Raw genomic sequence first — 24,165 nt, 5'->3', positions numbered from 1 at the left:
CAGAGGAGCCTTAACTAGGCCTTCCTTAGCATATAAGGGCGTTACCATCTCGGTTGCCCGAGGAAAGTAATTATCAAACGTCAATAAAAGAACTATTAAGTTATATTACAAGTGACTTAAACCAAAATACAAAACAAGGTACAACTCAAGACTACTCGCTATGACCATCATATGTCGTGAAGACTCATCCCCGCCCGGACTCCGCCTATCATCAACACCAACACTGCTAAGACCGATTGCTCACCATAAGGGATCACGGCGGACACATACAAAACAAACAACCACACAAGGTCGATCGAGACAAGACAAGACAATAGCAACCACAAACAACAATACAACCAACGACACTAGTCACTACCACGACCTCGACAATCCAACCGAACATCCTTTGGCTGTCCCTGGTCCACCGGACGCCCCGATGGGGGACCGCAGCCGTTCCCACCTAAGCCCCGCTCATCGTCGAGCGTTAACCCTGCTCATTAATGTGCACATCCCCTTTCGTGGCGGGTTCCACGAAGGGCGAAACTAGGGCGTGAAGCCACTCCCGCAAGTGACTCCACTCAGCCGAGGACGCACCTCGAGAACCATCAACAACGATCACAACCACAACCACAACACAATACAACTACCATGTCAAGCAACCACAATACTATCACAACGACCGACACACTAGACCGTCTACGAGAGACCGAGTAGGCGAACCTACCTTTAAGCAACCGCAACCAATCCACGCTGATAGATAACATAGCCAGCGACCAAGCAAAGCCTATAACCACCATACAAACATCTATTACTACAAGCGAACCCTAACTATAGAGACAAAGGCACGGATGATGATTGTGACATACCTATTAGGGAGAGACAAGGCAAAAGACCGCTACCCGACTCAAGGGACGCTCTTCTAAGGCACAAGGATCTTCACAAGGGCTTCCATGGAGGTTTTGAGGTGAAGGGAAGGGAAAGAGGCGGCTGAAGGATAGGAGGAAAGTGGCGAAAGTGATTTGCGGATTTAACAAAACGCGATATAACCCTCGCTGGAAACTGGGCACTCGATCGAGTACCCAACATACTCGATCGAGTAACCCCCTACTCGATCGAGTAACCTAGCTACTCGATCGAGTAGCCTCTACTCCATCGAGTACCACTCTTTCAACTCAACTCCAGATGACCCCGGCACCTAACTCTAAGGCTATTCTCGTTCCCAAGGTCAGTCAACGATGGTCAAAGGGTCCCTAAAAGGACGGGTATTACAGTCTTCCCCCCTTAAAAAGAACTTCGTCCCCGAAGTTCACCTCACCTATCTCCCGCTCACGACATGGAAACAACACGACCTTACCAAACTTCCCGGCCAAACCAATACCTCTTGAAAATACCATTCCCCCCCCCCCATGTCATCATCATCCCGTCCACAATTATACCTATCGACTCTTGCCACTATCATGCAAACTTTATCACAGTCAACCGTTATTTTATATATATATCAAACGTCCAACTTGTAATGCGAAACGTCACTCGTGATCTCCCAACATACCATAACAATTATCAAATTGTCAATCTAGAACATGACTCATATCAACTTTCATGTGGTGTGACTACTACCGCCTTGTTATTTGGCAATGTGATTCCATCATAACGAAACATACAACCACACTCACTTTCATTTTAAAGGACTAAGGTAATTCGTTATGCTAAGGCAGGTCATAACATCAACAACATTTTAAACAACTACCGACCACGTTATAAACACGCAAAACGTTATCCATACATGATACCAACAATATTACAAACAACTACTAACAACATTATGAACAAGCAAGATATTATTTAAAACAACTTTTTTTTTTTTTTTTTTTTTTTTATTCCGCGACATTACTCTTCCCCTCTAAAAAGGAACTTCGTCCCCGAAGTTCACCACCTAAACTATTACGCATATTAACTATTATTTGCATCCGAACCATTAATGAGAGCCATATTATTTGTTGTGGACATTACCCGCTAATTACATACTCATTAATCTCGAAATCATACACGAGTCACCGGAATAACTAGTTACCGTTCACAACACATGTTAAAGATGATATGCACAATTATAGGCGGATTTGCAACTCCGATAAGTGGATCGTAATGAGGCATATGCCATATTAAAGTAACGAGAAAATGATTACCGCTTCACTAATCGTAACAAGAAATTACCACCACATCACCAATTGTAACAATTATGCTTATAAAATTCTAATCATGACTTGTAATGTATGAAATTAACGGCTCAAAGGCGTTACGATGCACTCGCAACCACTTTAAACATTAAACTTGCAATTATAAAACAATTGAACATTTTGAATTTTCAAAAACCCCCTGTAACAGTGACACTCGATCGAGTAAGTATCGGTACTCGATCGAGTGCCATGCTACTCGATCGAGTGTCTTGGCTACTCGATCGAGTAGCCCGAGATCAGAATGCTTTTTCTCATGTCATCCTGCAGCTACTCGATAGAGTACGGGGTACTCTATCGAGTACCTACAGGCCAACTCCTCATAAATCTGTCACGAGCTAACACCAATGCGCATACTTGACATATAAAATCGGGTCGGGACGACTCCCCGACTTCTAATACCCTGCAAACAGTTAGAATATCAAATTCGGCCTTATGGCCAATCATACAGGTCCAACTAAGTCTCCAAACAAAAAGGAAACAACTATCAAAGTCTAGCAACAATACCACCATCTAACATCAACTACTATCAACACTCACGAACGAAGATAAAACAAGGAGTATCACTCCTGCTGCTGCCTCGCCGCTTTCGAACATCACCTCATCATCACCACCACCACCACCGGATGAACCTACTCCCGCATCACCCCCCGCTCCCGCTCCCGGCCCACGTACCAAGGCGTCAAGCCTCCATAAGGAAAGGACCGAGGTGCTCCCCATGTCGACTGTTCCACCCCGTAGGCATGGAAAACCCCCGAGTAATTCCCAACGCCACTCCACGGATCGGATGCGGTCCCTCGGTCCCTATCCCCCGAGTGTACGCCATCTCATGCATGTTCCGGAGTGTCAAGGTAGATGACACTCTCTCCGCTAGGTAATTGGATCGCGTCTCCGGGGTGTCGAGGTAAGGGTAGTGCGGGAAAGGCCGCGCCTGCGGTGGTGCTACTTGGCGTGGCCTAGCCTCGGGGCCCTCTCCCTCACTCGACGGGGTCCCTCACCACTCGGGTCTCTCCACCCTCCGAACTTCCGCATTCTCGCCCTTCGTCGGCTCCGGCATCTCCTGGAGGATCGTGCCATCAATGAGATAGGTCTGCGGGTGGCGGGGTGTGTCCTCATCCTCCTCCTCCTCCTCCTCATCGTCTCCATCCACAGTCACCACCGCCTAGGCTCCAAGGGCTCGTGGGTGGGAGGTGCTCGGGAGAGCCGGAATCTTCATCCAACTCATGCCAAGTACTCTCCACGCTAGGCTACCGTCGCCCAAGGTTCTCAACCATTTCAGGTCGAGATAGTACTCACGATCCATGGTAGGCACAGGGGTAGCTAGAGGCACGTACTCTGAAGAAGCCTCAAAGGAGGTTAGCTTTTCGCCTAACCGAGTGGCAATGGCACCACAAACTCAGTACCGAGAAGTAGAGGAAGCCATCAAGGCAAGAGCAAAGCACAAACTATGGAAGGAGCATTAAAGACCACTTTCCTGGCCCGCTCCGGATTGAGGTACGACATCAAAAGTAAAACCTCATGGTTATTCAACTTACTGATATCTTTTCGGTCATAGAGGAGGTTTGAAAGGGAACGAAGAAAGACTCTCAAGGTGATGTGCTGAACATCGTTAATCAGCATATTGCTCGCGGTGGGAGCTTGTTTCCCAGTCAAGCAAGGCATTAGGCGGCACACGCCGCACTCAGCTGGAATGTCGATGATGGAGTTCTTGGGAGGCTTGGCCAACCCAAGGTGAGAGGCAAACAAATCCATGGTTAACAAGAAACTGGTATTCATCAATCAACTCAATAATCGACCTACCGGGTCATAGTTAAAGGAACTCATGAATTCTAGGGTAAGAAAAGGGTAAGTGTGCTTCCTCAACCGGTACAAACCCGTAAACCCCAAGGTCTCGAATATATGACGGACATCCGTCTCTATTTCCAACTCTTCTAACACACCGGTGTCTATACACTTTGTGGGTCTCATCTTGCGTTTTTGTAAAGCTACAAAACGCTCCCTTTGCTTAAAGTCAACAAAAACAAATGTAAGGGTACTTTAAACTGCGGGTACTACCGGTCCACTAGCCTCCCCTCTCAAGTGGATCAACCCTTCCCGTTTACTCCGACGGGTTCCAAGGTTTAGTCTCGGATCTGTTTTAGGCATAAGTCCAAACAACTTGTATAAACATCCAAACAATTATTTCATGTTACTTGAATTCACATATCCAGCTAAGCACAGAATTTCCCAACAATTTTGACGTGTGAAGCACATAATTCATGTTATTAAACTTGAATATTAAGATAAGTGTACATGTTTATCAACAGTTTCCAATTTTTGACATACAAGTTCAAGCAATTTGTATAAAACATGTAGGCATACACTTCACACAATTCGAGTTTTATATAATTGGCAGCTTCACTAACTCGTTAACCAATTCCATACTCGAGGCTCATAGTTAATGTCATTAAACTTAGATGTTTCGCTAGGTATTCATATATCATCAATAGTTCCCTCAATTTTTACCCTATGATCTCAGTTTGTAGCCACTTATCCTAGCATGCTTCTAAAGGTCGTTCCATTTACATTGCAAACTACATGTCACTAATGCAAGAGAAAGAATAATTTATGACAAATCAATGTCACTCTTCACTATTATGTAAAATAACTCAATCAAAATTTTCAGACGGTCTTTACAGCTGTGAAAATTGTGGCATGTATTCATCAATCATTGTTTCTATTATCATATTGAAGTCCAACTTATACTTATATTGTCAATTACTACATCAATTTTCCAATTCTAAGTCACGAATTTCCCATAAGGCACTTTTAAGACGGAGTTTTAAGGCAACTTTCTAAGGTGATAATCATCAGAATTCACCTCTCCACATGATATAAACAATGTATAGTGCTCAATTCCATCACCTTATCAATGTAGAACAATCAAAAATCAATTTCAAATTTGTAACCCTAGAAATTTCGATTTCACCTTTGCAACTTTTCTAATCTAATCTACAGCAATTAATCACCAACAAACATGGAAAAGAGGCATATGAATCATGTTTCAACTATCTAAAGCAACTATTACATCATGTGAATCGAAAATTTCAGATTATGTCACTATTTTACACATTCAAAGTAATAAATCACATAAATTAGGAAGAATAACTTACCTTGATTGATTAGTAGAGTAAAGAAACGAATTAAACAAGGAAAATCGGCCCCAAAAATCACTACCAACGCGATGAACAGAGAGGATTTGAGAGGAGAAGTAAGGAATGGAGAGTGATATAGGGTGGTTGTGTCGAAATATGGAGGAATAAGAAGAAGAAATAGAAAGGTGAAGGGTTTTAAGAAAACCCGTAGAAATCATCAAGACAAGAACCTACTCGATCGAGTGCTGGGTACTCGATCGAGTACCACCCTACTCGATCGAGTAGGAGCTAAATCATCGAGTAATCGGGGGATTTTCCTCATTCCGACGTTATAGCCTCCTAACTGGATCGAGTGAGGTCTACTCGGTCTAGTACGCACTCGCACTCGGTCAAGTATAGCTAAGTGCTCGATCAAAAGAACGAAGTAACTTGAAGATTCCTGCAGAAACAACACCGCGTGTCGATTCCAACTAAGTTCGGAATTCGACACTAGTCATCGCATTCAATCACGTTTTATAACCATCGTCACACGACATACAACCCTCCAACAACTAAGGGACATATCCTGTTACGTTATACAAATTACCCAACTCGGTCTACCTGTCACCGAGTTATGTATAAACCTAGCCGTGCCATATTATTACATTTACTTACTTTACATGCTATTACTAAACTCGTGTTTACATCAAGTTCAAACGTATGATTAACATTAATATCCCCATATTTATTTGTCACATAATTATATACATTGCCAATCACTTAATCAATTAGGTATTATACGTTATTCTAAGCAATCTATTTTGCATAATTCAAATATTTCGCAGCGGAAAATTTCAACCAGCTAATAAAGCATATACACATTACCATATATCGTACCATATATCGTGACCCGAATTATTACTCATCCATACTATAATTTTCATTATAGCTATCGCGGTATGGTCTACAAGCTCACTTACAACTTCCGTCATCATAAATTTTTATGACAACCATCTACATGTTCGCTAATCATATTACACATTCAAATTCACACTTTCATGCATCTTCATGACCTATAATCCCGTCACATAACTCCTAGCTATCCTATAAGCTCACTAATCATCCAACGAGCTTCAATAATTTCGTCAATGATTACCACACTCGGCCCAAACAGTACTATCACACCCCAATTAATTCTAACAAAACTTAACCGGAGGTAACTCCGGCACAATTAACATACATAGCACACATAGACACACGGACTCACATTCCCATCCCATGTGACTGGCTTAAGTGTCCTGGGGCCAAGATTTTGAAGTGAGGGCGCCTACTCACCCAAAACCTAGCATCAGCCGGGGCTCCCATACACATACACCAGGTTCATTTTATTAGACTCTCTACATTCATTATGTTCATTTGTTACAGGTTCCAAAATCGTCGCTCTGATACCACTTTGTGACACCCCGATATTCAGAGGAGCCTTAACTAGGCCTTCCTTAGCATATAAGGGCGTTACCATCTCGGTTGCCCGAGGAAAGTAATTATCAAACGTCAATAAAAGAACTATTAAGTTATATTACAAGTGACTTAAACCAAAATACAAAACAAGGTACAACTCAAGACTACTCGCTATGACCATCATATGTCGTGAAGACTCATCCCCCCCGGACTCACCTATCATCAACACCAACACCGCTAAGACCGATCGCTCACCATAAGGGATCACACGGACACATAACAAACAAACAACCACACAAGGTCAAGATCGAGACAAGACAAGACAATAGCAACCACAAACAACAATACAACCAACGACACTAGTCACTACCACGACCTCGACAATCCAACCGAATCACATCGGGTCGTCCCTTTGGACCTACCCCGCGATGGGGGACCGCTGCCGTTCCCACCTAAGCCCCGCCATCGTCGAGCGTTAACCCCGCTCATTAATGTGCACATCCCCTTTCGTGGCGGGTTCCACGAAGGGCGAAACTAGGGCGTGAAGCCACTCCCGCAAGTGACTCCACTCGGCCGAGGACGCACCTCGAGAACCATCAACAACGATCACAACCACAACCACAACACAATACAACTACCATGTCAAGCAACCACAATACTATCACAACGACCGACACACTAGACCGTCTACGAGACCGAGTAGGCGAACCTACCTTTAAGCAACCGCAACCAATCCACGCTGATAGATAACATAGCCAGCGACCAAGCAAAGCCTATAACCACCATACAAACATCTATTACTACAAGCGAACCCTAACTATAGAGACAAAGGCACGGATGATGATTGTGACATACCTATTAGGGAGAGACAAGGCAAAAGACCGCTACCCGACTCAAGGGACGCTCTTCTAAGGCACAAGGATCTTCACAAGGGCTTCCATGGAGGTTTTGAGGTGAAGGGAAGGGAAAGAGGCGGCTGAAGGATAGGAGGAAAGTGGCGAAAGTGATTTGCGGATTTAACAAAACGCGATATAACCTCGCTGAAACCGGGCACTCGATCGAGTACCCAACATACTCGATCGAGTAACCCCCTACTCGATCGAGTAACCTAGCTACTCGATCGAGTAGCCTCTACTCCATCGAGTACCACTCTTTCAACTCAACTCCAGATGACCCCGGCACCTAACTCTAAGGCTATTCTCGTTCCCAAGGTCAGTCAACGATGGTCAAAGGGTCCCTAAAAGGACGGGTATTACACTCAAACTCTGCGTGGCCGCTTTATCTGACCCGAGGAACTTTCTATGTTATTTCCGGAGAATTTTGTTCCGGGACCCCAGAATCCCCAAAAACCGTGTATTATACACTTCAATTTTAGCCGTTCGGAAGGTCGTAAATCTGAGGACCCTCGTTTCTTTTTTCTCTCTGTTTTTCAATCACGCGTCCGAGCTCATTTCAGGAATCAACCTGTTCGATTTTAGGAATCAACCTGCTCGATTTCAGCCTCAAATAACGAGCTTTAACACATTTTTCCCGATAATCCGAGATTAGGCGAATGCTGGTTTGTGGTACACCGGCACCCTCAAATGTCTTCCGTTGGTGCTCAAACTTTGCGTGGCCGCTTTATCTGACCCGAGGAACTTTCTATGTAATTTCCGAAGAATTTTATTCCGGAATCCCGAAAAACCGTGTATTATATATACACTTCAATTTCAAATTGTTCGGAAGGTCGCATCGGAACTGTTTCTTTTTCTCCTGTTTTTCAATCACACGTCCGAGCTCATTTCAGAATCAACTGTTCGATTTCACCTCAAATAATGAGCTTTAACACATTTTTCACGATAATCCGAGTTTCGGCGAATCTTTGGCTCAGGCACACCAAGACCCCCAAATGTCTTCCGTTGGTGCTCAAACTTTGCGTGGCCGCTTTATCTGACCCGAGAAACTTTCTATGTGGTTTCCGGAGAATTTTATTCCGGGACCCCGGAATCCCGAAAAACCGTGTATTATACACTTCAATTTCAGCCGTTCGGAAGGTCGTACCGGAACCTGTTTGTTTTTCTCCCTGTTTTTCAATCACGCGTCCGATAATGATCGAAAACTAAACTTAATAAATTTGGCTTAATAATAAAAAAAGAAAATCAAATAATGATCGAAAACTAAACTTAATTGTCAAAAACTAACCTAATAAATAACTCAACCCAAATCCATCTCGGTGCATCATTTGACCCGAATGTTCGACCCAATCACGACCCGACCGGAAATCTACTCGGCCCAAACTTGATCCGGCTGACTCAATTGCCACCTCAATACCGCGCAAATTAAAAGGGGAAGACAAAATATCAAGAGAGTAAATTCCAAGACTTGACACAATTAAAGATTTACAAGCAGCCAACAGGGTGTGGTTCCCAAAAAAAATGCAACAGTTCAGGTAGTATGATAAATACAAATAACCAAACCAACAGAGGATATTAAATCTGCCCCTTAGGATTAAATAAACTCATATATTAAAACTGCCAAAGTTTTGAGGTGAAGAAGAAGCTAAAGCATTAGTGGTAGTCGTGGAATGCTCTTTACCAAAGCCTTTTGTCCATCAAACAACATCATATCAATTGTCATGCTTTTACTTCTGTGTGTGTGTGGTTCTCTTTTCATCTTATCTGTACCTACAATGGGCAAACTACAAGTACACATTCCAAATAACAAACCAAATTACGCCTACATTCCGAAAAAAACATATAAATTCTGCACTTTCCCTGAAAAGCTTTGTGTCTGGTCTACAACAATGACTAACCAAAGTGATGGAAGTATAGAAGACCCACCTTTCTGGTCGGAGCTGAGGCTTCCGAGTTTGCTTGGTAAGGATAGTTTTCAGAAGCTTCATTCGGCTATTGAGACGGAGTGGGATCCGGTGCAACGGTCTGCGTGTCAAACTGCGGCTGGGAGGGCGTTGTGGAAGCATGTGACGAATGATATGTTGGCTGAGTTGCTTGCAGGGGAAAGACAGTTAACGAGTTTTCATGAGAAAATAAGGAAAGATCGTCTTAATAGTGCACGTGAAGTTTCTGGTGTGATCCTTGCAGTTAGGACTCTTTGGTTTGATTCCAAACTTGAAGCTGCGGTTAGTTTTTTCAATGATGAGGTCTTCCAAACTGTTCTTCTTGGTGCAGGTGAGTCAGTCACGTCTTTGCTTTCGTTTCTAATCCTACAACAGATAACAAACATAAGAGCGTGATTCCTACTAGCAGTACTTTACATAGTACCAATAGCAGCTTAAGTAGATATTTAAAAAAGCAGATGAAAGGACATGTCGAACTTACTCATCAGGACCCTAGAGACACACTAGCTAAGAAAAATACTCCGTACAACCCAATTTTATTTTGTAGAGCAGATGAAAGGACATGTTGAACTTACACATCAAAGCCATAATCTAATGGTGTGTGTGAATAGCATTTTAGGGAAGAAGGGAGTTTTCGCCCCCAAATCTTTCATATCTTACTCATATTTGTCTTATTTTCTCCACCCTTCATTTCCTTCTAAGGATATTTGCTAACCAGACAAGGGAAATTGTATCACTCCCTCCCCTCCCTCTCCCTTCATCCAAACAAGCCTTATTCATTCGACCTTTGCTTGTTAACAAGAATTCATAAACAGAAGCTAATCCGAATAAAGACAATATTATCCCACTTAGTTATAGTTCGTTTCCAATGGAACTATAGACTCTCTATTCTTTGGCTATGGTACGGAGAAAAATGACCCACTAAAAAGCATACACTCCTTAATCGTAAAGCCAGACCCGTGATGCAATTCTTGACAAAGTTATCATAAGTATCATCGGTCATCATAAACATGATACTTTGTGTCCTCTTAACACAAGATGTCTCCTAACACAAGGATAAGGCTACATACATTTGACCCATTACCCTGCCATAGGTAGGAAGGAGTCTATGATGCACATTGCACTAATCTTGTTGAAGTTGTACAGAGCATTATTAATTTTTCCAACACAATAATTCATTAAAAACAAAATGATAACAGGAATGGATACCAGAGCATATCGGTTGAACTGCTTGACAAATAGCCACGTCTTTGAAGTTGATTTCCCACAAGTCCTGCAAATGAAAGCATCTCTTCTACACGAAGTAGTGGAGTCCAGAGATGAAGAGCATAATGTAGCAATCAAAGCAAAAACGCTCACAAGTGTCGAAGCTGATATAACAGGTGATGACTGGCTGGAAAAGCTTCAGGAATCAGGATTCATACTTGAGAAGAATACAGTGTGGATTCTAGAAGGTTTCCTATATTATCTATCAGACTGCAATGCCATTGACGTGTTAAAGACCATAGCCTCCCACTGTACGCTAACACCGACAGTATTACTAGCAGATTTTATGAACAAACCATCAACCACACTTTCAAAGTCAACTTTCCAATTCTATAGTGACTGGCCCGATCAACTCCTACCGACTCTTGGGTTTTCGGATGTCAAACTATCACAAATCGGCGATCCAGATGCTCACTTTGGGTTGTTACATGACCCATCAAATATGTTCAATAAACTTCGCACCATTCCGAGGTCAGTGGAGGTAGACCCTGATAATGGAACACCATGCTGCCGTCTATATCTTGTACAGGCTTTGGGATCTCCAAGTAGAACTATTCAAAGATTATAATATGTTGAATAATTTGTTCATTGTAGTTATAGCTTTACAAAACAATTCTGATATCTGTAACTACTATTACTGCCAAAGAAACCATGGTATCAAGTTATTAAAGCACGTGTTTCGTTCAATAAATATACAAACAGCAAGATGAGTTCATCTACAATGGTGGAGCTATGCTTGAGGGAATAAGGTTAGAGGGTCAAATTTTCGGAAGAGCCCCCTATATTTCCTACAATCCTACTACCCCCTCCCATTTTTAACAGTTCAGAATTCATCAACCACCACTTGTTGTGGCCTAATCAGGAAGGAACTCACATTAGAATAATCGTAGGGACGGTTTCATAGGCTCTGATATAACTTGACTTTGTCCAGACACTATTATGGTAAATGCCACTTGAAAAGATTACTTGGGTTTTGCAAACATCACTCTTAACAACAAATTTGATGTTAAAGGGATATTTTGCCAAGCTAGCCCGCGCCCAACAAAGCCATGAGTCAAAAAATTGATCATCAGCATTATGAAAGAAATGTGCATAAGGTGAATCAAATGTAAAGTAACAACATATAGGAAAAATGGAGGGTGCCAATCCCAACTTACTTCCAACATTTTTAGGCAGTAGTACAAATGCGTAAAATCAAGATTCTCAGTGACAAAACCAGCCGGTGTCTATTTGGGCAAACATCAAGCTTCAATGCATCCCTTGATTCCTTGTTCAATTTTGAGGAGAGTTGACAATGTATCAGTCAGAGAAAACAAACCCGTGTTAATCAGACCAAACGTCAAGCTTCAATGCATCCCATGATTCCTTGCTCAAATTTATCGAGGGTCGACAATGTATCTGTCAGAGCATCTGCAATCTTTTCTCTGTTTCACATTTTAACAACAAATTAGAAACACAAGCATGCAGGAGCCATAAAATTCACGTCGTCTCTGCTCTAAATCTGAAGTCTGCATTTCTACCACTTCTAATGGAAGATATGACTCTAGGTAACAGGTTTATAGCCCAACTACTATATAGAGAAAGTCAGAAAACGGCAAAAGCTAAAATCAAGTGATAAATACCACCGACCACCAATGATTTGACAGACATATTGGATTTTCCTCTATGGTCGGTAATAATAAAAGAATTTCATAGAAACCTCTTGATTGCTATAAACGGTAATTTTGATAGGAAATACTCTAATAGTCTAATCCCTAAAACAATTACAATTGATTTGTAAGAAATGATAAATACAAAGAGACAGATATGTGTTTTCTGATGCAGTTTCAAGGAAAGATCGTTTACACAGCAAGCAAACAATCACACCAAAGGCTGGTTTCTGCATGTTGGCCCTTGGTTTCTACTTTATAGGACTTCTAGTCCAGATTATATTTTTTTCTGTAATCTAGAAACCATAAAATATATAACCTGACTACTGTGCAAAACTAAAGTTAATGGTGCACATCCTTTCTGCAGTATGCTCGTTATTATAGTAGTAGTTGATAGATCAATGGCGCTGCCATCCCAACTGACTCTATTATGTATGCGGGAACAGGACAAGGATAAATTGCGCTGGGTCAAATATTCAAACTATTTTGGATGATTATACAAATATAAATATTCAGGACTTAGAAACACTAATCAATAGTAGATCTTGAAAAGTATCTCATACCTATTTGAGACAAGTTGAACATCTGCTTCTTTGGCCAAACCATTAAGAAAGGTGAATGATCTGTCAAAAAAATAAGAGATAAAGATTACAGATTTGAAACACGATCCTTTCATAAACAACACAGATGAGGATACTACAAATTTTTTGTACATTATGAAGCTATAGCATTGAGAGTTCGGAAATATAAACTTTGAACACGTGTAGCTCATGCACGGTTCTAAAGGATGCTTCATGTCAGCCGACCCCAAATCATTTTGGGATTAAGGCTCTGATGTTGTTGTTGTTGTTGAACACGTGTAGCTCACTCGTGACAACCAAAAACTGTGTACGAGTACTTGGTGTAAACCTACAGGCATCCACGATAGTAGGATTCTCTTCCTAACTCCTAGCATTGTCACATAATCAATTAAAAACCCAGTCCTTCAAACATATGCCCCCACCAAAGGAAAAATCTCAAAAACAATTTTTTGAATGGGACCCACATCCTCCTAACTTTTTCACTGAGATAATCAAAGATGTAACTCTTAGTCTCTACATGAAGACCTACCACATAAGGAACGGTAATTAATGGAGAATTTTTCAAAAAGCTTCTTAATAAAAAATTAAAAACCAATATGCTGAAAAACAACCATTGTGGATGCTCTAGGAGAAGGACATAATAAAAGAAATAGAAGAAATAGATATTGAAATTGCATAGTATTGGGCCTCGCCAGTCTGCGGTTTGTCTATAAGGCGCACTTAAGACGCACCTAGGCGTTTTGGGTAGTGCCTCACTAACGCTTGGGCTTGGGTGCGCTTTTCTGAACTAAGGCTAAGAAAACAAATGTTGGGTTTTCAGAAATGAAAATGCTAAATGGGAAGATATTGTGAAACTCAAAGTTGTTGTTCCGTCCCCCAAATCATTCAAATGATGCGGTAAACCAATAAAATATTGGTGGCCAACCAAGATATATGACTTATCAAAGCATATTTAAAATTCTGAAAGTCCAGTTACTTTACAGGTTCACTTCACAGCAACCACGGCATTACCTTATAAGATCATTTAGCCTGGTTTCAGCTTCCAACTTGGTAGGATCATTATCATTGAGTAATGACGAAGCGTTTGACACGACCAATTTAAATGTGCAAACCTGTTAGGTACACCAATGAATAGTCCTCTCAAAATTCTGAAAATTGCGTCAAAGACAGCATCGAATGACAGCAATAATAAATTCTAAAATTGGAAATCAAACCTCCACACCGGTTCTAGCTTGAAATGCAACCAAGGAATTCCTATCCTCCGCAACACAATCCCTTGCAGCAGAATTTAACATCCCCCTGATTTCGTCCATATCCTTTTGCTCAAAGCTTGAATCCTTCGACACTATTCAACAAAAACAAAATAACCGGGAAAAATATATGATCAGACAAAGCAAAGCGGGAAAAATATATGATCAAACAGAATAAAGCAGGAAAAATATATGATCAAACAAAGCAGTGTACCCTTTTGTGTTTCCAAATCCTAGATTTTACCCTTTATGTTTTTTCTAATTATGTTTAAGCATTTTCAAATGATTACTCATTCTTAATTTATGAATGTCATTATGTCATCATCTGATATAGTAGCTGACTTGACTAACTGCTGAAATATGCCTATCAATTTATCACGATGGAATGTTACACTTAAACTCTTTGACAATATTGCTGAAAGCACAAGTAAATGACTTTCAGGATGATGATTCTATTTGGCTAAACAAATCTAAATGTAAATGTTTTAAGTAAATCATGATGAGGTGGGTTTTATTGATCAATGATAATGGGTACAATTTACTCTCAGGTTAATCGGCAATTTTGTGTAAGCATTCATTCAAGTTAGCGGGTAGCTGAGTCGAACTCAGCTGGAACTCGGAAATTTGAGTATGAGCTCCTGATCAGCTCGAAGCTCGAGATTTATTTGGAAAAAAGGTTGAGCTCGACTTGAGCATTAATGAAGGAAGTTTTTTTTTCTTTTGTTTTTCGTCTTTTTAACTTTCGAATCTAATTCAAAATATATTTAAATGTAGTTGAATCAATGTAATTATGAATACTAAAATTCACTGTACATAATTTAAAAAAATATTAATATTGCTAAAATGACTATATAAGAAAATAAACACGCACAATTTTCAATCAGAGTCGTTGATCCTTGGCTCCGCTTGAATTTTGTCAAACACAAGCCGAGCTCAAAATCAATTTGACCGAGCCCGAGTTGGACTTTGCTTGGTCTGATTTTAAGGGCTCGCCAAGCCGGCTTAACTAACTTACTACCACTTCTTAGGAGGATTTGAGCATAATTTGCTATCATATCTTAGTGTCTCGTGTTTTTTTGGCAATGCGGTCTATTAGTAAGTTCAATATGTTCTCAAAACCGGTACTCCATATTTGAGTCTAATTTGTTAGCTAAATATTCAAATTCGAGTGCCATTTACAATACAAAAATACATTTTTCTGCCATGTATGTCTTACTTTGTAGATCCATCAACCTAATCACCGCTTCCTCATCCACTAAACATTTTCTCATGACAAAACTTAACCATCAAAACCCGAATTATGCTACTTACTCATCAATAACATCTTTTCATGACAAGACTTAAAACCATTTAGAATCCGAATTAGATAAACTTCTAAACTATTCATTGTTACATACTCAATTTAGTGTGAGTGGTAAGGGCTCTCATCTCAGTGTGAGTGGTAAGGGCTCTCATCTCTTAAACAAGTGGTCAGGGGTTCGATTCCTGACTCTTGCAAATGAAAAAGCCAAACTTGGGAGGGGTCAACCCATTAAATTGCCTTCAGTACCCCGAAGGAGATTGCCCCAGCTGTCGGTAGGGGATACTCCTGGTCAACACCAGAAAAAAAAACATACTCAATTTAGCAGCTACCTTAGAATTCGGAAAAAAACAAAGGATACACCATAGAACTCCCAAGTCCCAATAACTATCAATCACAAAACATGCACTACAGTCTACAACAACAAGAGAGCCTTAGTCCAAACATGATTTGGGGTCGACTAACATGAATCATCATACAAATCCGTTTAGGCTTAAATCCAGCAATTCAGTCAAATCTAATTAAACAAGTACGTCGTAAAAATCAATCACAAAACATCAAGAATAACAAAATAAACACAGAAATCAAATCAAATAACATACAAATCAACTGTTGCGCGTAGCTAAGGATTTCTTTAGAAGCGACAATTGGAGCTAAAAGATACTTAACAGACTTCTTCTTCTGCTCCTTCAACCAATCTTTCGGTCCTGCTGAAAAATAAACACACAATTTCCCCAAAAAACAAAACAAAATCAATTACGGTTAGGGTTAGGGTTTCGTATGATTCAAATTGCGAAATTGAAAGTAATAAGGAAGGAATCAATCAATCACATACAAATGCGGAAATCGAAATCGAAAGCAAACGCGGGAGATGCGGCGGTCGTAATAAGAGGACATAGCGCGGCGATTCGCCTAGAAATTGATGAAGATTTCGTCGGTGACGGCGGAGCTGCGGTGGTGGTGGCGGTGGCGGTGGCGGAGAGCGGTTTTGGCGGGAAAAGAGGGAGGGTGGAAGTGGGTGTGGGAGATAAGGAAAGGGTAATTCTTGTCATTTTTCTGTCACTAATAATTAACAACCTTAACGTCTCAAAGGTAGTGTTTAAGTGTAAATATCCATCTCGGTTTTCCATTATTCATATCCTTTTTAAGTATCGTATGAGTTTTATTAATAAGTTGTTCTCAGTCATTTTGGAAAAAAAATAAAATTGAAAAAAAATAATGTATGACAGTTTTAAAATACTCCGTATAAAATATGAAATATTTATTAGGAAAAATACAAATAACAACCATATATTTGCGTATTTTTACAAATATGTATTTGTTTTTTTACAAATACACAAATTTTCATGTATAATCTCAATCACCACCGTATATCTGCTCCGATACACGTTTTTTCTTATTTTTCGACTCGTTGGTTAGCGATTTTTGTCTAATACCAAATTATCCTTTCCCTACATTACCCCATACTTTCAAAATTATTCAATCATTTGTAAAAATCGTCAAATTACTCCTAAATCACATAAATCCCCAAATCCCTAACTAAATCCACAAATATATCGATCAATTGTTCACAATCAACTGAGACCCAAAAACATCGATAATTGCTCATAATCTTTCAACCTCGATCTGCAGAAGGGGGAGAAGTTGAAGGTTATTGGTTGCAAAAAATGTGGGACGAGAAATCACCAGTAAGTCGGGTTATCTATAGCATCTCGTACGAAAATCGATTCAACGCATAGACAATACTCGATTCAATTCTGGGACGGAAATCGTTACAAAAAGGGACGATTTTTTTTTACTTACCCCGTATTATATAGAGGTGGTAAATGAGTCATGTGGGTCATATTTAGGTCGACTTTACGACAGGTTGTATAGGATCGAGTCATTTTTTATTGCGTCATTTAAGGTCGCGTCATTTAGGATCGGTCATTTGGGTTGCTTTTGCTCAATTTAGACCACAAGTTTGCCTTTATTTTTAACTAGTTCAAGTAGACCTGACAAATAGATCAGGTCGTGGCGTGTTCGTGTTAATATTAAACGAGTCACCACTACCCCAACCTTAACCCGACCCAATTACATAAACGGGTCATTTGTCTCAACCCTAAGTCCTAACCCGACCCATTTAATTTATAACCCAACCCGACCTATTTAACACATTTATTTTAAGCAGGTCATTTTAGCCAACTTAACCCGTTAACCCAATAAACTAATGCAATAAACTACACTTTATAGCCCTATTATCCCAAAAATGACGAATGAAAATGCTAATTTTTAAGTTGTTTTGTTGAATTATTGACTCAAGCCAAATATATTAGACAATTTTAAATAAATGGGTTATTCGTGTAGGGTTCGTGTCTAAAGACATCGACCCTAACCCGGCCCATTTAAGTTTCCTGTCGTGTCATGTCAACCCAGTTACTTAAATGGGTCAGACCATCTTAACCCTAACCCGCTAACTTCATGTCGAGTTTGGGTCGTGTCAATGATTGTCGCCTCTAAGTTCAAGCCTATTGGCTCATTTTCGAGCATTTCAAGTCGGGTTATTTCAGATCGTCATTTTTGGGCTAATTGGTTTGGGTGTATTGAGTCAAATTCGGGTTAGAGTTTCGAGTCATTTCGAAAAATTCATCGAATCGGGTCATATACACGGAGTGAACTGTGAAGTATAAACTTCAAATTTCAAGTAATAGCCAAGATCTTTATTAGCTGCTTCAGAAGATTTTATCCTCAGTCCACCAACTGATTTCGGTAAACAAATTTTATGTCAACCAATCAAATTAGGGGACCGCTGGGAAAGAACATATGGGGTCAAAGTGATAACTAAAAAATACTTGAGAAATTGTTCACTCCTTTAGCATACGCGTAATTTAGTTTCTTCGTGGCAATGGCGTAAACTTATGAGTTTTCGGACTCTATTCAGAAAAAGGTTGAGATGACAAGTAGGTAATGGTATTAACATTAAATTTTGGACTTGATAATTGGGTTTTTTCATACCCACTTACCAGCAATATTGGTAATGATAGTACTCCTGATCTAAATCTTTTAGTTAAAGATTTCATAACCTCTAATAAACAATGAGATGTTTGTAAATTATCCAATTTAGTAAATAACGATATTGTTAATCAGATTACTAACATTCCAATACCATATAATGATATTCCTGATAACCTCATTTGAGGGTTGTCCGTAGATGGAAATTTCTCTACCAAAACAGCAACATGGTTAGCGCAAGGGTTGTTCGATCAAAATCTTGATAAATGTGAGAATCACTGGATTTGGAAATTGAATATTCCTCCAAAGTTAAAATTTTTTCTTTAGAAAGCCTGTATTGACGACCTCCCAACGAAAGACAGGCTTCTGAAAAGTCATATTGATGTTCCTGCTAATTGTGTTTTGTGCAACCACTCTCTTGAAAACAAGGACTATTTCTTTTACAAATGTCCCTTGATTGGTTCTGTTATCCAAGACATGAATATTAGTAGTTTTATCAATTTCTTGTCATTTTATGATAATATTGCAAGTCAAAGTTTTGCAATGAAACTCAATTATCTCAAGACTTAATTCCAAAAGATGATTTCATTAAGATTATTTTTATTTGGTGGAATGCATGGTTTTATAAAAATGACATTATCTTTAATAATGTTCATTTCAAAAACAACAAACTTATTCTCCTATGCGGCAATAACATCAAGACTTTGAATGAGACTAGACATAAGGAACTCATTAATCCCGGGAAAGATGAGGCAACTAGAAACACTATTAGTAAGAAAGAAATCTGGTGGGAGAAACCTAGAAGCGTTTTCTAAAGCTAAATTTTGACGGACCGAGAATAAATGGAAATAAAGCTGCTTTAGGATATTTTATAAGAGATCACAATGGTAAAGTGGTTTTGTTATGAGCAAAAAAATGCGGATCAAATAGTATTCTTGTGGCGGAAGCTCTCGTCTTAAAAGAAGGCAATTTAGCAGTTAAATATTTAGGAATAACAAAGCTAATTGTCGAAGGTGATAATTTATGTGCTATTAACTCAATCCGTAGTACTTGACAAATCCCTTGGGAAATTTCTAGTATTATCAAGGATGTAGATCTTCATTTTTTCGATGAAGTGATAATTAAACATTACTATCGGGAAGCCAACAAAGTTGCTAACTTTATTACTTCTATTGGACATGAATGTACAACTCTCGATGGTTTGAAAGCCGGTAACTTCAACTTATCTCACTCATTCAAAAAGATAAAATACGTTGGTCATACTTAAGAGGATCAATCTAATTTCCCTTAAAAAAAGAAAATAATAGCCAAGATATTTTTGGCAAATGGTACCTACCATTGACAAAAGCACAAGATACTTTTTTGTCCAAAAATATCTAAACAGCAGCCTGGCCCACCAATGAAGTAAGATTATCTAAACAACAAATAAATTGACACGTGTAAAAAGCGTTGCCAACTGTAACATTTCCTGGGTCCCACTACCGCCCTTCCTCTTTCTTCTCTTCATCATCTTTCCTCTCACCATTAAAATATCTTCTCCATTAAAATATCTTCAATTCTTCATCCCTAAATAATTAAAATTAAATTAAATAATTCTTAATTTTTTCAAGGATTATTTTTAATTTGTAAATTCTGGGTTTTATTTGTTGGGTAATTTGTGATGAGTTCGCAAACTTCTGGTGTTAGAGGGAGAGATCTTGTTGGTGTTGATGTACAAGATGAGGTTTCTAATTTGGTATAATTTTATTTGAATTTCATATTTATTTAAATTTGTTTGGGAATTTTAGATGTAGAATTGATATGTTTGAGGAAATTAGTTGATGAATTTTGATTTATTTTTATGTGTAATTCATTTTAGTTAGTAGATGAGTAGATCTATGGTAAGACTGTTTTATTATTGTAAAACCGTACTCTCTCCGTCCCAATTATTTATTTAGCTTTGATTAAATATCTGTCACATAATATAAAAGTTAAACAAATGACTGAAACGGAAAGAATAGTTATTTACCAGACTGGGTAGACAAAAAAAAGTTGGTAACTATAGCATGCGGTTTTACAATAAAGTTTATGTAAAACCGTCTTACACAAGTTATTTATTTAGTTATCATCGTGTTTAGCTGAATGAATTGTGATTTTTGTATGCATAAATAAATTGCTATAATAATGCTAGTAATTTTGTAGCTTTTGTGTGTATTTTTAGTAATAATAGAAATATTAATCAAATTAGGAATTTGTGAAAATTCTAGGATTTGAACTTGGGAATTCGAACTACAGAGCTGATGCTTGAGGTCCAATCAATGGTCTTATACCGTAATTGAACAAAGTGAATATTTAGGTTGTGTTTGTTTAGGTGTAATCACCAATCACCAATATAGTGTGAAGAGAATGAAGATCCAAAATGTAATAGAAGTGACCAGTAGCGGAACTAGGATTCAAACTCTAGGGTCTAAAACATAGATTAAATTTTTTAGGGGGCGAATTTGTTATGCAATTAGGAATTTGAGAAAAGATCGAAAATTTTGAACAAAATAATACGGATTAGTTCATTTCTTTTCTTTGTTAATGTGGAAATTGAAGGGAAATAGTGACGTTCCAGTCAATAGTTTACACTTGACTCATTTCCCCCTCACAAAATAAAACAAGTGTAAACTATTTACTTGGACAGAGGGAGTAGTATAGTGTGATTGATTGGATTAGATTATGTAATGGTAATTGTTCATCTTCATATCGACCTATCCGATCCTTGTTAAGACTTAAGATACATTACATTACAATGTGTATGGTGTTAGGTTGTACTCTTTCCCTAAATTTCCCTTCATATGTAATAAGTACACTTTCATCATACAACCGTGTCTCACCGAAGACTTGGCTATGGATATAGAGCAAGTTAGGTTATGTACTTTAAAATGTTTTTCCCGAAAAAGAAGTGTTTCTTTAGGTTTAGGCATAAGAATGTGCTTTACATTTTTGAGTTCTTTAGGAATTTTCAGGACTTCCGTATTTTAACTGGCCGTCAGATCCGTCTGCCTGTAAGCGCGCTGGCCCGCTGTGCCAAAATTATCCACAAGTAGGCACACACACTGATCGTCATGATATTAGCGCCTTTTGTGACGTCATGGATCCATACAACGAGTATTAGTTTTAAATTCAACTTTCGGATGGTTAGGATTTGGACGCAGTGTGGGGTTGACGATCTTTAAGGCATGATTTGTACTTTCCACTGACCTGTTTGAATGTCTTGTAGGACTTGTTTGCACATGAATCTACACCCTCCGAGTGGACTGATGAGAAGCATAGCTTGTATCTCAAGTCGATGGAAGCGTCATTTGTTCAACAATTATACAGTTCTATGGAATCAAGCCGTTTGCACTCAAATAGGAAGCACCATTCACATATGAGATCACGCAACCAAACTGAATCAAACTCCACAGGCCAGGTACTCACTGTTATGACATATAGTCGTATACTATATACTCGAGTAGTCGAGTGTCATTTGTCAGATTTATTTAGTGAATCGAATTTAAAATAGATAAATTTGTTGCAAAGGGAGTATTTTGCAATCTAGTCGAGTAGTAACTAGTAAGTGCATTACTGTCTTAAGAACACTTTTAGAAAAGTTAAAATTGTATCTGCTGTTACATGGTACACAGGCATCGAACCCAGGCTACTTGTTCAGTATGCAATTCAACATGTTCCATACGGAAAAACCTTTCATTCATTACCTCTTATGAGAAATCATTTCATCAAACCGTAAGGAGAATGTCATACCATGGTATTTAAGGTAAAAGGGTAAGCTTTTAAAATAAAAGTTCCGAGGTTCGAATTTTATAGTAACATTGCGCGCCCACACCCCTCTGAGCTTGAGACCTTTTTTTTTGTTATTTTTTCCCTTTTCGCTGCAACTTAATAGCTCTGGCGTCAGACTGTTAAATTTTATAAAACTTTTATGCTTCTTATGTTCTGTTAAGTTTTGTTTCGTGATGGTTACAAGTCATATCAACGAGTTTTTTCATTATAATCTTAGTATAAGGTCCATCAAAATGGTTGCTGGCAGAGAATTCAAGTTGGAAGAGTGGAACCACGTCCACGACAAATTGAAGAACGTCAGTTTCTTTTGCAAAACCCTTGGATTCAGCATTTTAGAACCAAAGGCCGCGAAAACAAAACTGTCCAGGAAAATGCTTCATTTGAAGGTCAGCCAATCGGAGGCAATGGAAGAACGATGTACACGTGTGGATTTGGGAACATCAAAGAGCACACTTCCAACACTCAAGCTTATTATGATTCAAACAATAGTAGAGGTAACTTGATTAGTATATGATACTCCGTATATATTTGCATGTTCCACGAGGAATCCTATTTTCTATTTCCCCTTTTCTTCTTGTACTTTTTTTGGGTGTGCAATCGCTCAGCGACGATTTTAAAGGATGATTCGTGTTGGCCTGACGGGATTAAGGCTCTGATGATGATATGTGAAAACTGAAAACCACGGCCGTTCCTTTTATCTAATCTAAATTGTTGTGTATCTCACAAGAACATGCTCATCAACCCATTGCTAGGCAATTTCGTTTAAAATAAAATACGAGTATATTTTTGACAACCCCCACCATAGTCGTGACCCTTCCTGCACGTAAATTTTGATGGTGATTACTTCTTTGAATGCAGTTAGATTACTTGAAACTATGCAAGTAATTCTTCAATTTAATTTCCAATGTTTTTCATTTTGCAGAATTCTCGGATCAGAATTTTGACGATAAAGACAGTGGAGGTGGAGGCGCACAGGTGGGATGAACTTGTTAAGAGACGTAAGCTGTCTAGCCGCAGCACTGCAGAAAAATGAAGGCGCAAAGTGAACTTCAGAACAACTGCAAATCAATTCTTAACAATCTTTACCAACCAAAGAAAAGGTATCTACTTCCACTAGGAAATCAATTTACAAGGGTCTTTTTCAACCGGATTAGGAAAATCGGAGAACTGAGAATCTGAGATGGATGGGAAAACAAGCAAGTGAATAGTGTAATTGGGTTTTGATTAGTTTTTGACTATATAATGAATTATGATTCATTCTGTAATATTCTGAATATTGGTAAAGCCGCGAAACGGGACTAGAAAATGGTACAGCATATAGAGTATGCCAGTCAAAGAGGCATCAAGTTCTGGGAGATGGTTTGTAAACATTATCTTCTTAAGTGCCTATGACCCCCTATGGGGTTGAATGCTTTTCTCTTGTCATTATTCGACATTTCGACCCAAATTATATCGGATTAGATTCGTATTTCTCAAGCTTTTCGTTTTTTTCTTTCTTTCTTCTCCTTACCAGTCCTCGAACCTTTGACCCAAGGCTAATAGTCGTAAGACTTGACGACGTATATACCTTTTTTTATGATAGTTAATTGAGTAACTTGTCAATGACAGATAATGTAAATGTTATGTGGTCATCATGCAGATTATTTGTAGTCATACGAGTACCCGGGTTTAGGCTCTGTTTGGTAAACGATATATTAGGCG

General features: G+C 39.1%; 3 protein-coding genes across 4 annotated transcripts; 2 read left to right on the top strand and 1 right to left on the bottom strand.

Annotated features, from left to right (window-relative positions):
- The first annotated feature begins 9,258 nt into the window (after window positions 1–9,258).
- LOC141604701 (uncharacterized) lies at window positions 9,259–11,556 on the top strand. Its single transcript, XM_074423159.1, has 2 exons — window positions 9,259–9,951; window positions 10,820–11,556. Exons 1-2 carry the CDS (start codon window positions 9,348–9,350, stop codon window positions 11,452–11,454), a joined length of 1,239 nt encoding a protein of 412 aa, XP_074279260.1. The 5' UTR covers window positions 9,259–9,347; the 3' UTR covers window positions 11,455–11,556.
- A 384-nt stretch (window positions 11,557–11,940) lies between these two features.
- On the bottom strand, window positions 11,941–16,807 carry LOC141604702 (uncharacterized). Its single transcript, XM_074423160.1, has 6 exons — window positions 16,502–16,807; window positions 16,269–16,376; window positions 14,331–14,461; window positions 14,128–14,228; window positions 13,099–13,158; window positions 11,941–12,310 (listed from the first exon to the last, which is right to left on the bottom strand). Exons 1-6 carry the CDS (start codon window positions 16,794–16,796, stop codon window positions 12,226–12,228), a joined length of 780 nt encoding a protein of 259 aa, XP_074279261.1. The 5' UTR covers window positions 16,797–16,807; the 3' UTR covers window positions 11,941–12,225.
- A 3,355-nt stretch (window positions 16,808–20,162) lies between these two features.
- LOC141604699 (cold-regulated protein 27-like) lies at window positions 20,163–23,938 on the top strand. 2 transcript variants are annotated; one of them, XM_074423158.1, is made up of 4 exons: window positions 20,163–20,392; window positions 21,902–22,093; window positions 22,712–22,958; window positions 23,387–23,938. In XM_074423158.1, the coding sequence occupies exons 1-4, from the start codon at window positions 20,318–20,320 to the stop codon at window positions 23,446–23,448; spliced, it is 576 nt and encodes a 191-aa protein (XP_074279259.1). In that variant the 5' UTR covers window positions 20,163–20,317; the 3' UTR covers window positions 23,449–23,938. The 2 variants fall into 2 exon arrangements, with proteins under 2 accessions (XP_074279259.1, XP_074279258.1); XM_074423157.1 differs by having other exon boundaries at window positions 20,166–20,392; window positions 22,682–22,958.
- Window positions 23,939–24,165: the final 227 nt, after the last annotated feature.

The sequence above is a fragment of the Silene latifolia genome, chromosome 10, assembly GCF_048544455.1.
Source record: "Silene latifolia isolate original U9 population chromosome 10, ASM4854445v1, whole genome shotgun sequence".
Taxonomy (NCBI): domain Eukaryota; kingdom Viridiplantae; phylum Streptophyta; class Magnoliopsida; order Caryophyllales; family Caryophyllaceae; genus Silene; species Silene latifolia.
This window is presented reverse-complemented; position numbering and strand designations above follow the sequence as displayed.

Coding starts and splice junctions, on each gene's coding strand:
- LOC141604701 (XM_074423159.1), top strand. CDS start 9,348: ATGCTCTTTACCAAAGCCTTTTGTCCATCAAACAACATCATATCAATT. Junction 9,952..10,819: donor AACTGTTCTTCTTGGTGCAG/GTGAGTCAGTCA, acceptor AAATGATAACAG/GAATGGATACCAGAGCATAT.
- LOC141604702 (XM_074423160.1), bottom strand. CDS start 16,796: ATGGAAAACCGAGATGGATATTTACACTTAAACACTACCTTTGAGACG. Junction 14,229..14,330: donor AAGCTAGAACCGGTGTGGAG/GTTTGATTTCCA, acceptor TGTACCTAACAG/GTTTGCACATTTAAATTGGT. Junction 13,159..14,127: donor AGGCTAAATGATCTTATAAG/GTAATGCCGTGG, acceptor TTTTTTTGACAG/ATCATTCACCTTTCTTAATG.
- LOC141604699 (XM_074423157.1), top strand. CDS start 20,318: ATGAGTTCGCAAACTTCTGGTGTTAGAGGGAGAGATCTTGTTGGTGTT. Junction 22,094..22,681: donor AATCAAACTCCACAGGCCAG/GTACTCACTGTT, acceptor TTATAATCTTAG/TATAAGGTCCATCAAAATGG. Junction 22,959..23,386: donor TGATTCAAACAATAGTAGAG/GTAACTTGATTA, acceptor TTCATTTTGCAG/AATTCTCGGATCAGAATTTT.